We start from the raw sequence: 14,479 nt of genomic DNA, 5'->3' as shown, positions 1-14,479 counted from the left end.
AATCACTTTACAAAACTAGTTTAACTATTAACAATTATTCAAAATCCATCATCAAACATTTACTCAAACATTCAACAATGGCAACATGAAAAATCTTTAACAATTTCAAAATCTAAAGTACGGGCTAACTAGAATACGAAGCAACGATAACAAAAACATAAAAATCCTTAAAAACCAATCAAAATACATACCTAATCGAAGAATTTAAAGTTGCCGAATGAAAAACCTATTTTTTTCTTATTTTTCTTCTAATTTCGGTGGTGGATGAAAGATGAACACCATCTTTTTATTATTTAGTTTTTATTTATCTTATGTTATTAACCAATTTACAATTATACCCTTAATAATAATACATATATTACATCCATTTAATGACCAAATATGTCCACCCAAGTTTCAAATGGTCAAATTACAACATAAGGACCTCTTAATTAATATTCTATAGCTATTGAATACTTTTAACTAATAGAACATGCATTTTACACTTTACGCGATTTAGTCCTTTTTACCGAATTAAGCATTCAAACAGTAAAATTTCATTATGAAATTTTCACATAATAATTCTATCATGCTATAAACCTTATTAAAATAATAAAATAAATATTTTTATCTCAAATTTTTTATTTTGAAACCACTGTTTCGATTTGACCCAACCCAGGTATAAAGTAAGGCTAGTTGCAAAAGGTTACAATCAGGTTTCAGGTGTAGACTTCACAAATGTGTTTTCTCTAGTTAAGCATAGTTCGATTCAAGCATTGCTTGATTTGAGCATTGCTTGGTATTGTGGCTATATATGATTTGGAGCTTGAGCAGTTAGATGTGAAAACAACATTCTTACTTGAGCAGTTAGATGTGAAAACAACATTCTTACATGAAGAACTTGAGAAAGATATTTACATGCAACAACCGGAGGGCTTTATAGTTTCAAAAAAGGATGACTATGTTTGCTTACTAAAAAGGTCCATTTATGGCCTGAAACAGTCATCTAAGCAGTGGTACAAGAGGTTTGATTCATTTATGACTACTCATGATTTCAAAAGAAGCAGTTTTGAAAGTTGTGTTTATTTTAAGAAAAATTGTGATGGTTCATTTGTATATCTACTCCTTTTTATTGATGACATGTTGATAGCAGCAAAAAAATAAATGAGAGATAAAAAAGGTCAAAACCAAGCTTAGTAAAGAATTTGAGATGAAAGATTTGGGAGCAACAAAAAAGATAATCAGGATGGAGATTCTCAGAGATAGAAAAACATGTAAATTGTACCTAAGTCAAAAATGGTACATTGAGATAAATTGTACCTAAGTCAGAAACAGTACATTGAGAAAGTTCTTTACATGTTCAATATGCAGAGTGTCAAGCCTGTTAGTAATCATTAGCAGCCCACTTCAGACTTTCATCGACTTTATCTCTGCAATCAGATGATAAGATTGACTATATGTCACATGTTTCATATTCTAGTGCAGTGGGATCTCTCATGTATGCTATGGTTTGCTTACGTCCAGATTTATCATATCCAGTTAGTGTAGTTAATAGATACATGGTGAATCCCAGTAAAGAACACTGCAAAACAGTTTAGTGGATTTTTAGATACTTACGAGGTACTACTGATGTTTGCTTACAGCTTACAAGAACTAGAGATTGAGTCATTAGGTATGTTGATTTTGATTTTACTGGAGACCTTGATAAATGAAAGTCACTCATAAGGTATGTATTTACTATTCAAGGTTGTGCCATCAACTGAAAAGCCACTTTACAAACTACAGTTACTTTGTCTGAGTACATGACAATTACTAGAATTTTTAAAAAATCTATTTGGTTAAAAAGACTATTTGGTGAACTCAGTAAAAACCTTCAGATCAATACAATATTTTGTGATAGTGAGAGTGCCATCTTCCTTACGAATGATCAAATGTTTCACTAGAGAACAAATCACATCAATGTTCAGTATCATTTTATACGTGATATTATTGCTCGTGATGATATTGTGATAGTCATAATGTCATCTTCCTTACAAATGATCAAATGTTTCATAAGATAACAAATCACATCGATATTCAGTGTCATTTTATGCGTAATATTATTGCTCGTGGTGATGTGAGCAAAGTTAATATTCATGATAATACTACGGATATGATGACTAAATCACTTCCTATAACCAAGTTTGACTATTGCTTGGACTTGATTGATGTTTATTGTTGAAGAATATCTCTTTTAAGGGTTTTGTGAAAAAATTAGAAAACTTATTTGTTAAGAATTCGTGTCAAGATAAATATTGTTAAGAGTTTAAATAACCTGAATCCCGTCATATGTTGAAAAAATAAATACAATAGCAAAATAAAGCTCCTAACCCCTCAACCTCACAAATCTCCATTAAGCACAAAACTAAACTAAGGTTGAGATTTGTGGTGCACTGGGAAACCCCCGCGATACAGACCATACCGCACGCCCATATAAAACTTCTCTTGTATCATTTTTTTATCATTTCTTTTTCTTTGTCTGTAGTTTTCTTCAATTTCACATAAAATCTATGTGCTCTTATTTTTATTTTCTTATAACTTTGCAATCATTCTATTGCCATTATCATTCTAGAAACATGTAAACACCAAAGGAGCCAAAAGAGGATTAGGCTGTTTCAGGCTGCAGTGAAAAAGCCATAAGAAATCGAAAGCAAAGGACAGTCGGAAAGGAGCAATAAATAACCCAAGTGATGAGATGAGATGACATTCACTCACTTATGAGCCAAACAAACATTCAGTCAGACTCAAGACATTGGAAAAGAGTACATAATTCCAAGGTAACTGCAAGAAAAATAATGCTCGAACTGCAAGAAAAATAATGCTCTTAGGAAAAGAAAAAAAAAAATACCACACCATTTCTCACAGTCAAAAACCCACAAAATGCTACACATTGACATTGATTGATATACGCTTCTCTCATTTAAGACGGCAAATGGTATTAAGGTACAAACCCAATATCCTTCAAGTATTCATGCTCAAGAGCACTTCTAGCCGTAATTCTTTTGCTTGGATCCATGCACAGCATTTTCTGAAACGTGATACAGACCACGACATTGTCAGTACAATATTACACCTACTTCATTTCTGTGTATAAATTCATTCCTACGTGATCATCAGGAATTGGTGATATGTTCAAGCCAACATAAACTGCTCTATATCAGAAAATCAGCTGCCTTTAAATTAGGATGTTCAACCAAGAAGTCACTTTTTCTAATTATGATCACACCCACTATGAAAATGATCTCAAGCTGCAGTGAGATTGAATTCATAATCACCAATATACACACATAAAAAAGATAGTAATCCTAAGTCATTAATGTCTATGCTAACGATGAAGAAAGCAAGTCAATCAACACAAATTTTCTGATTTTAGCAAAAGAAAAAATCGACAAGTCCAACTAACTCGCAAATCTTAAGAGCTAACTAACACAAAAATTGACACTCTCACTTAGTAGCTCACAGTTAAAGGCCCCCCCCCCCCAAAAAAAAAATACTTACAGAAAGGAGGTCAATGCCAGCTGACTCAAGATTTGGAACAACAGTTGCCAAATTCTGCAAGCGAAGGTGTATCAATTAATTCCTCTTTACATTATTTTCTCTCTAAGAGGTTAACTATAGAACAAAAGACCACTAGATGCCATAAAAACAACTCTACCTTAGTAGGCCACTTTGGGAAAGCAGACTTAAAATCAGGCAATGATGTCACCCCAGGCCATGTATCCTCATTTGGAGTACCCAAGATTCTTCATATAAAAACAATACATCAGTCTAAAAAGAATGCACAAGTTTTGGGGAGAAATTTTGCAACAATATTTCCTACAAAGCACATGTGGAAGGAATTTTTTTTGTTCAATGACCTAAATAATGTGCTCCATTTCCTTCATACAAATGTATAAAAATGTATGAACAGGTGTTTGGACATGTTAAATAAATAAAGAGCACTAACAGGCATGTGCCCAAAGATGCAAGAAATTAACATAAATAAATCCAGTGTCCAAAATAAGAATTTATAACATCATCCAGATCTTCTAATGCCAAAATAACTCTTCTTCAGCCTTTCCAGGCATGTAAGGAGGGGAAAGATATAAAGAACAGAAAAAGAGACATTTAACTTTGCAGAACCCAAGTACTAAGTAAGGGACTCTCTTTTAAGTTGTTTATATAAGATCATCAGCATCCCTGTCGGTTTAAACAAAAAATTGGTTAAGACACAGCATAGACTTATTTCCAAATTCGGTTTCAAGGACAACCATGCTCCTGCAGATACATTATCAAAGTATACCTATAAACATGTTAGAGCTAACATTTGAATAGCATAGTCAAATCTTCCTTCCAAGATTATCAGAGCAAACCCTCCTAAAGAATGAAGTAAAAGTCAAATGCTGAAAATAATGATAAAAAGAACACCAGAAACATAAGAGGAAACCAAAATAAAATGAAGGCAACAAGTTTGCGGTCGGAGAGCACGACACCTGAAGATCTTGAATAGTTCATCAATCTCAGAATCCCCAGGAAATAATGGCCGCTGATTCACCATCTCAGCAAATATACAGCCTACTGACCACACATCAACAGGAGTAGAGTAATGGCGGGACCCAAGAAGTATTTCTGGTGCTCTGTACCACAGGGTAACCACCTAGAGATAACGACTATTTTAGAAGAGAGGCCAATGTCAATGTGCGTATGTACTGAATATTGAGCATACAGGTAATTAGCCAAGAACTATTTTCCTAAAACATTTAGGGCATATCTGACTAGAAACCAAGTCACTGGTGCTCAAAAGCAATCTAAAACTGCATTACAGACCCTGCAGCTATGGAAATCCTGCAATGTGATGCAAGGAAAACTAGTTGATGCAACTAACAAATTCCAGTTGCCCAGACTATCTTTTCCTATTTCCAGCATTAGACTTGTTCTTGACAGAAGTAAAACCAAAATGATTGTCCAACAGAAACACAGCAAAGAAAGGAGCTCTCCCGGCAAATTGATATTTTCTTTTTTTTTTTGGGACTTCTAATAATTATAGCTTATATAAGAGGAAAATGTAAGATCACTTTTGAAAACTTGATCAACTATAAAAGCCTAGCAAAAGATGGCAGCCATCAAGCATTATTACAGAGTGAACAGCCAAAAACCTCAAACTTGGTGATTGTTGATACCTCATGTGTGAATGTTCTGACAGGAATACCAAATGCTCGGGCCAGTCCAAAATCAGCAAGCTTTAGTGCATTAGTACGAGGATCTATCAGCAGATTTTGTGGTTTTAGATCTCGGTGAAGAACCCTATGAGAGTGACAATAAGCAATGCCACGGAGAATTTGATAAAGGAATGTCTGCAAAATCATCAAATTGCAACATTATTACTAGGAATAATATTATTATCACACAACCAAGGTCAAACAATGACTGATAATAGCAAGGTCTTGGTGCTCTCGGGTAAATATGTAAACCTAGAATAGAATAATTAATATGATAAAGAGAGAGATTGTGCAATTAGACATTTCTTGAAAAGAAGATTCAACAGCACTACATTTCTTCCTTGTTAAGCTCAAATTTTTATCCAACAACATGACAGGTCTAAGATGGCCTACTCTCTAGCTTGCGCCAGACACTTGAATAAGAAGATTACCAACAAAAGAACAACAATGCGTCACACTTCAGAGAACATTTGTAAACCATCTCTTCTCTACTATAAACAATGTAGAAACCTACATTAACCATTATATTAATTCTTTGGAAAATAGTTTTACATTATAAAACGGTTAAATTTCAAATAGACAGAAGAAAAATATGACTCACTTTTATTATTCTTGGATCTTTCCCGAATTCTGGACATGAATCCATGTGCTTTTTCAAATCCAAGTCCAAATATTCAAAAACCAAATATAAACGCTTCTCACTGTGCACTACATCCTGCAACCTGTCACCCAAAGATCAATCAGAGAAGCTTACAGCCAGTCTACATAAGAAAAACGAAGCTGGAAAATGGTCCAAAATATAAGCAGATTAGACCTTGCTTTCAAAACTTTCAGATCCATAAAAGCCAATACATTGGCTTAATTCAACCAATCTAAGTAGAGCAAATACCATCAACATCTTCCTGCTTCCCGAAAAAGTGTGGTGTTTTTTCTAATATTTTATTTTTGCCTTTTACTCTTCCTTTCAGTCAATAGATCATACAAGTTTACAATATAGATCCACATCGTTTTAAATTGAAGTAGGTATTCAAAAAAATGCATGAAGTAAATACCTAGAAATTGAAGAGCAACACAAGCAGGAAGCAATATAGGTCTAAACTAGTGAGTGGAGAAACAGCAATGTGATTATAGGTAACGGGAAGTTGTATTGTTCAGTGCAGCATACCTAACGATATTTCCATGCTGCATTTCCTTCAAGAGAGAAATTTCTCTAATAGCAGTGCTAGGTACACCCTCATCTTCCTGCTCCAAGCGAATCTTTTTCAAAGCAATTGTTTCATTGGTGATGCGATCACGAGCCTTATAAACAACGCCATAAGTCCCTTCACCAATCTTTTCAACTTTCTCGTACTGAAAATTTGATAAAAGGAAAGGATAAGGAGCACAATAAGAGGTACACTGAAACAACAAGGGTTGATTCACAAACCTGGTCCATGCGGTCTAGAGCACATCAAATGTTGGGTCTGTTGCTCAAGAACTGCAGAAAATCGAGGTTACAAGGGGAAAAGCTAAAAGTAAGAGGAAAAAGGGAAAATAGATAATTGGGGTGGATTCATCTCAAACATTAATCCAAAACAGAATAATCTGCATTGACAGTAATCTTCAACATGGAAGGGAAAGATGAAGAAAGCGGAATCGAAGGATTGCAGTTGCAGTTAAGGTTTAAAGTTTGAAGCCAGCAAATGAATATAAATCAAACCATCCATCCAAACAAGAAAATAGTAGAAGAACAGCGCAATGAGGGAAAAGAGAAGTAAAACTCAGACGAAATGAGAAAAGGATTTCATTCGGACTCACTCACTCACCCACCCTAGACCTTAACCTAATTTATATCCTACTATATTAGAATTAGAGTACGACTGTAAGAAAGAGTACGAGTTGTTGCTCAAACAACACCAACCCTAAAAAAAAGCGAGATCCATTTGACTTCTCGATCCCTTCTCGCCTTCTTCAGTTTTCCTTTCCTTTTCTTTTTGCCCAAATGTTTCTTGTTCTAGCTGAGTCTTTGCCAATTATTATATCCAAGAGGATCGAGACTTTAATTAAATTTATATTTAATAATTCTTTAAATAGAGCCATCAAAATATAAATGAGTGTAAATTACATTAACAGCCACTCAATTTTGGGATAGCTAATAAAATAGTTGTATAGTTTTTATTTCAATCACTTTAACTTTCAAAAAGTTACAAAACAATTACTAACGTTATAAAAAAGTAAAAATAGTCACTGATTAACAGTTACCGTTAAAGTGTTAACAGGATTGCTGACGTTGTAAGTTAACCAGCTGATGTGGCAAGTTAACTTGCCACGTTGGTGAAGTGGCTTCATTCTTCCTCTTCTCCTTCTGCTACAGCTGAGTTAGTTGAAATGATTATTAACACCAAAGAATAGTTCCTTCTGAAAAACCTTCATGGTTATACAACTGGGGCTTTTGGTGGCTTACTTGTAGTAACAGCACCAGATTCAGTCGAAGTTTTGTTGGGTGCACCTTGAGAATTTTGCTTAGGGTTCAATGCCTCCGCTTCTTTAGGAGAAGACCCTTTTGGCCCTTCACTGGCAATATTAATCACCACTTTTCTTCCTTTACCATTTCCCTCCACCATTTCTTTAATTTTCAGTACTTCAATCTTATCCCTTTCAATATTTTTCACTATTATACATAAGTCTAATGAAAAAACAAAATTCTTGCAGGAAGAGGACATGCAAAATGAGGAGGGGATTGAAGTGGTTAACACAAAGAATTTGAACCCAAATACAGAAATAGAGCATTCATAGAGTCCCACTAAGGAGTTGGAAAGCAGGAGATTAACCTTTGAAAGGAAATTGCTTGAGTTGCATAGTCTAAAAGAGAAGTTGTCATGCATTGCTTATTTACAGAAGGATTTAATTGGCAAAACTGCAGAAATTGGCAAGCTCATTTACAATTTCTGCACTTAAGGCTGAGATAAAGGATCTTCAAGAAATTATAAGGCAGGGTAACATGGAAATAAAGCAGCTAGACATGGCAAAGCGGTTGATAGAGGAATTGCAGAGGAAAAATAGCAATGGTAGCGGATAAAGGCGGATAATTTTGCTTGAAGAGAAATTATCGATTCTGACCATTGAAACCTCTACTTGTAACACCCCAAACCCGGCCAGACGTTATGGCGGATCAGACATGCCACATCGAGCGCTCAAAACATTTTATATTGTTGATCGGAAAAACTTACTTAGTGTTTTAAAGATAATTTCATTATAGGTTAAAGTGAATGGAAGTCATGCACCGGTAGGAAATCGGAAAGAGGAGGTGAGTCCATCGGATTGCTTAAATACCAAGCTCCTTCGGATCCAATCCTAGACATGCATACCGCCATTGCCACACCTTAATGTCATGTATATTTCTAGGAAACCGATTTGATTAAGTCCTTTTTAGGAAAAGTGATTAATTTTGGAAAATACTTTCATTGTGGAAGCTTTGCTTGTTATCGTGGTATTTTGAAATCAATTGTTGTTTTTGAAAAGCTAGCCAAAGCTTTCCAACTTCAGTTAAAATAAGTAATACTTATCTTAGTAACACATATTAAAACCATCAAGAATAATTAAGCGGCCTTATTACATTTAAAAAAAAACCCAAAACCTCAAACGTAAATAAAAGGATATCCAGTTTACCAGAAGAAAATCAAACTTTTAGAACGGGTGGCCACTCCGAATTCCCTCACAGCTCCAAGCCCACTATGGTTGGGGATTACATGCGTGGATGGAAATAAAAGGGGTGAGTTTGGGGAAACTCAGTGTGTAAATTAACCCAACCATAGCCTATATTAGCTCAAACCACAGAAACAGAATAAGTTGGCCTTAGCCGAGCGAAATTGAGAATAAAGCCCATAGGCCCATAACGAGCGAGCAGATATTACATGTTTATGTAGAAACCCAACCATATCCAATGTATACACCCCGTACCAACCTTACAGTGTGGGAGAGAACTCGACCCACCTAACCGCTACACACCACAGAATTTGCAGCATGGTGCATGAGCAGAATAATGTGACAGAGTCACGGATCTGAATAATCGTGGCGAGCCACGGAAGCAGATATATGTGGCGAGCCACCAGATCAGATATCTGTGGTATAGCCACCAGGACACTTCCTCCATAATATAACCCATGTCCCCATGCAACAGAAATAATATGTCATGGCATACGTATACAGAAACAGAACATCATGCTTTTAAAAAAAAAATAACCCTAGGGTATAACGGTAATTTTGCATACATAGGGGTGTTCAAGTAATTTCACTATTCTTAAGGTTTTCATACATAACATAGCCATTTACGTGCGATCGAAACACTTCTGCGTTTTCTTACCAACTTGGACCGTTGGCCCATTATCCGTTTTGGCCCATTAAGCCCAAAAATATCGAAATGCTGTAATCGCGCACTCTGCGGTCTTATCACTTTAATTTACCATATACATCAAACTATTAATCTCATGAGCATTCACACACTCACAAGATCTCAAAATACCGGCTTTTCGGCATTTGACTTTTAAACTTGTCTTGATCTAGTCTATAAGAGGTGTTAGTTACACACATTTGCGACGATATCTTTGTGAGATCCACACGAATCGCCTACAATTGGATTACTAACACGTTAATCTAACTATTCAAATCTGAACTACGTATTAACCCCTTACAATATTCGCCAACCACACCTACAGATCGAGTAAGCTTATAAGAAATCAATAAGCAACTCATTAACAAATTTTGTCGGTGTTTACCACATAATCATAATTTCACTGCAAATTTGTCTTCACGAGCAACAGTCACTAAATCATTTATAACTGGAGCTACGAAACTCCAAATCAAGTGCCGTTAATTTTCCCTGAAAATAGACTCATATATCTTCTATCCATAAAATTTTCAGAATTTTTGGTTTATCCAATCAATACCACATTTTTCTCAAAGTTTCCCATGTTTCCTTTGTTTGACTAATCTGGCCACTCTTCATTACGAATCAAATTTCTCATTGTACAGAATTCAAAATATGTTCTTGTTTATTTCATTTGAAACTAGACTCAATAAGCTTTAATTACATAATTTATTCAGCTTCTAATTCATCTCCCACAATTTATGGTGATTTTCCAAAGTCACGTTCTCTGCTGCTGTCCCAAGCGGTTATTACCAAATCACTCTTTCACACATACCTTGCATGCATGTTATTTAAACATGTATATCACCAATCAATCATCACATATCTATGATTTTACTTAAGTATAATCTCCATTTCATTATTTTAAAGAACAACATGTTAGCCGATTTTTCCCTTTAGCATCTAAGGCACATGCATGCTCATTTGTTTGGCTCAACTTCACCTATCTTCCATTTTTCATCAAAAGAACATGAAACAACAACCATTTCCTTCATTTTAATTCATGAATAAATGCTCACAACACAACTAAAAACCAAAATATGCTTCAAGAGTTAAGGTAGAATCAAGAAGAACTCATGAACCTCAAAATAGAAGCAAGGTACCAAGAACTTACCTTTAATTTTGCTCCTCCTAGTGATCGAATACTCAAGAGCTTTCTCCTCTCCTTTCTCTTCTCTAACTTTCGGCTATGATGAACAAAGATGGACAAAACTTTGTTCTTTTCATCCTTTTGTTATTTTATTACCCCACATTTTATGACACAAAATAACCTATATTATTTGTGCCATACCTATGCCATAATGTCAATAAAAAAAATGCCCATAATGCTTATCATGCCCATCATGGAACATTTACCTAACCCATTATCAATTTTTTTTTATCAATTTGTACCATAAATTATGGATATCAAGTGCACATATTGTCTTCAACAACATGATAGCCGGCCACTTCTTGTAAAATGGGAGGTTTGACATGCAAATCCTCCTATTTTGGACTACTATTTATTTGGCCACTACAAATTAGCCTATAGCATTTTCAAACAATTTCACATAGGTCCTATTTCATGATTTCACTCACAAATGACAAAATCAAAGCATGAAATTTTACCAACATTCACAGAATTTCCGAAAATTGGGGCGTTACAACTAATATAGGTATGGCACAAATAATATAGGTTATTTTGTGTCATAAAATGGGGGGTAATAAAATAACAAAAGGATGAAAAGAACAAAGTTTTGTCCATATTTGTTCATCATAGCCGAAAGTTAGAGAAGAGAAAGGAGAGGAGAAAGCTCTTGAGTATTCGGTCATTAGGAGGAGCAAAATTGAAGGTAAGTTCTTGGTACCTTGCTTCTATTTTGAGGTTCATGAGTTCTTCTTGATTCTACCTTAACACTTGAAGCATATTTTGGTTTTTAGTTGTGTTGTGAGCATTTAGTCATGAATTAAAATGAAGGAAATGGTTGTTGTTTCATGTTCTTTTGATGAAAAATGGAAGATAGGTGAAGTTGAGCCAAACAAATGAGCATGCATGTGCCTTAGATGCTAAAGGAAAAATCGGCTAACATGTTGTGCTTTAAAATGATGAAATGGAGATTATACTTAAGTAAAATCATAGATATGTGATGATTGATTGGTGATATACATGTTTAAATAACATGCATGCAAGGTATGTGAAAGAGTGATTTGTAATAACCGCTTGGGACAAGAAAGAGAACGTGATTTTGGAAAATCACCATAAATTGTGGGAGATGAATTAGAAGCTGAATGAATTATGTAATTAAAGCTTGTTGAGTCTAGTTTCAAATGAAATAAATAAGAACATATTTTAAATTCTGTACAATGAGAAATTTGATTCGTAATGAAGAGTGGTCAGATTAGTCAAATAGTGAAACATGGGAAACTTTGAGAAAAATTTGGTATTGATTGGCTAAACAAAAAATTCTGAAAATTTTATGGATAGAATATATATGAGTCTATTTTCAGGGAAAATTAACGGCACTTGATTTAGAGTTTCGTAGCTCCAGTTATAAATGATTTAGTGACTGTTGCTCAGGAAGACAACTTGCAGTGAAATTATGATTATGTGGTAAACATCGATAAAAATTTGTTAATGAGTTGCTTATTGATTTCTTATGTTTACTCGATCTGTAGGTGTGGTTGGCCAAATATTGTAAGGGGTTAATACGTAGTTCAGATTTGAATAGTTAGATTAACGTGTTAGTAATCCAATTGTAGGCGGTTCGTGTGGATCTCACAAGATATCGCTGCAAAATGTGTGTAACTAACACCTCTTATAGACTAGATCAAGATGTCAAAAGTCAAATGCCAAAAGCTGGTATTTTGAGATCTTGCAGTGTGTGAATGCTCATGAGATTAATAGTTTGATGTATATGGTAAATTAAAGTGATAAGACCGCAGAGTGCGCGATTCAGCATTTCGATATTTTTGGGCTTAATGGGCCAAAACGGATAATGGGCCAACGGTCCAAGTTGGTAAGAAAATGCAGAAGTGTTTCGATCATACGAAATGGCTATGTTATGTATGAAAACCTTAAGAATAGTGAAATTACTTGAACACCCTATGTATGCAAAATTACCGTTATACCCTAGGGTTATTTTTTTAAAAGCATGATGTTCTCGCTTCAGATAACGTATGCCATGATATATTATTTCATGCATGGGGACATGGGTTATATTATGGAGGAAGGCCCGGTGGCTATACCACGATATTCGATCCGGTGGCTCGCCACATATATCTATTCGTGGCTCGCCACGATTATCTCAGATCCGTGTCTCTATCACATTATCTGCTCGTAGCCATGTCGCAAATTCGTGGTATGTAAGCGGTTGGGTGGGTCGAGTTGTCTCTCCACACGTGTAAGGTTGGTACGGGGTGTATACGGTTGATATGGTTGGGTTTCGCATAAACATGTAATATCTGCTCGCTCACATGGGCCTATGGGCTTTATTCTGAATTTCTGTTTTGGGCTAAGGCCAACTTATTCTATTTTTGTGGTTTGAGCTAATATAGGCTATGGTTGGGTTAATTTACACACTGAGTTTCCACAAACTCACCCCTTTTATTTCCATCCATGCATGTAATCCCCAACCATAGTGGGCTTGGAGCTGTGAGGGAATTCTGAGTGGCCACCCGTTTTGAAAGTTTGATTTTCTTCTCGTGAACCGGATATCCTTTTATTTACGCTTGAGGTTTTGGGTTTTTTTAAATGTAATAAGGTCGCTTAATTATTCTTGATGGTTTTAATATGTGTTACTAAGATAAGTATTACTTATTTTAACTGCTGAAGTTGGAAAGCTTTAGGGCTGCTTTCAAAAACAACAATTGATTTCAAAATACCACGATAACAAGCAAAGCTTCCAGAATGAAAGTATTTTCCAAAATTAATCACTTTTCCTAAAAAGGACTTAATCAAATCGGTTTCTAGAAATATACATGACATTAAGGTGCGGCAATGGCGTATGCATGTCTAGGATTGGATCCAAGGAGCTTATACTTAAGCAAATCGATGGACTCACCTCCTTTTCCGATTTCCTACCGGTGCATGACTTCCATTCACTTTAACCTATAATGAAATTATCTTTTAAAACACTAAGTAAGTTTTTCTGGATCAACAATATAAAATGTTTTGAACGCTTCAATGTGGCATGTCGGACCTGGCCATAACGTCTGGGCTGGGCTTGAGGTGTTACATTTAGAAAAATGCCTATAATGCTTATCATGCCCATCATGGAACATTTACCTAACCCATTATCAATTTTTTATCAATTTGTACCATAAATTATGGATATCAAGTGCACATATTGTCTTCAACAACATGATGGCCAGCCACTTTTTGTAAAATGGGAGGTTTGACATGCAAATCCTCCTATTTTGCACTACTATTTATTTAGCCACTACAAATTAGCCTATAGCATTTTCAAACATTTTCACATAGGTCCTATTTCATAATTTCACTCACAAATGACAAAATCAAAGCATGAAAATTTGCCAACATTCACAGAATTCCTGAAAATTGGGGCGTTACACTATTGGAGATGCTTTGGTTAAGAACAGGCTTGAAGATATTAAAAATATTAAATTAAAAGTTATTAAAAAGAGGAGGAGAAATAAAGAACTTGAGCTTGAAAGTTGGGAAATTTTTGTTCTAGGTGCACGGCATATTAACCATTAAACCTTCTTTTTCTTCTCCTCCTCCTCTTCTTCTTTTGTTTTTTTTTCTTTGTTGGAAAGCTTAAGTAAAAACGAAGAACAAAAGCAGAACCTAAAGCATTAAGTTGAATTTGGCAGAAGCGAGTGAGACGATCTTCCTATTCCAGATTTGGCCTAGTTGTCG

The 14,479-nt window shown here is 35.1% G+C and overlaps 1 protein-coding gene across 1 annotated transcript; it reads right to left on the bottom strand.

Moving 5' to 3' along the window:
* Nucleotides 1-2,697: 2,697 nt before the first annotated feature.
* Nucleotides 2,698-7,266, bottom strand: LOC108486476 (cell division control protein 2 homolog A-like). The gene is made up of 9 exons (XM_017790542.2): nucleotides 7,117-7,266; nucleotides 6,643-6,693; nucleotides 6,382-6,566; nucleotides 5,818-5,938; nucleotides 5,178-5,351; nucleotides 4,491-4,654; nucleotides 3,674-3,761; nucleotides 3,517-3,570; nucleotides 2,698-3,046 (listed from the first exon to the last, which is right to left on the bottom strand). The coding sequence occupies exons 2-9, from the start codon at nucleotides 6,649-6,651 to the stop codon at nucleotides 2,957-2,959; spliced, it is 885 nt and encodes a 294-aa protein (XP_017646031.1). The 5' UTR covers nucleotides 6,652-6,693; nucleotides 7,117-7,266; the 3' UTR covers nucleotides 2,698-2,956.
* Nucleotides 7,267-14,479: the final 7,213 nt, after the last annotated feature.

The sequence above is a fragment of the Gossypium arboreum genome, chromosome 6, assembly GCF_025698485.1.
Source record: "Gossypium arboreum isolate Shixiya-1 chromosome 6, ASM2569848v2, whole genome shotgun sequence".
NCBI lineage: Eukaryota > Viridiplantae > Streptophyta > Magnoliopsida > Malvales > Malvaceae > Gossypium > Gossypium arboreum.
This window is presented reverse-complemented; position numbering and strand designations above follow the sequence as displayed.

Coding starts and splice junctions, on each gene's coding strand:
- LOC108486476 (XM_017790542.2), bottom strand. Junction 5,352..5,817: donor AAGATCCAAGAATAATAAAA/GTGAGTCATATT, acceptor ATGATTTTGCAG/ACATTCCTTTATCAAATTCT. Junction 4,655..5,177: donor TCAGAACATTCACACATGAG/GTATCAACAATC, acceptor CGTTATCTCTAG/GTGGTTACCCTGTGGTACAG.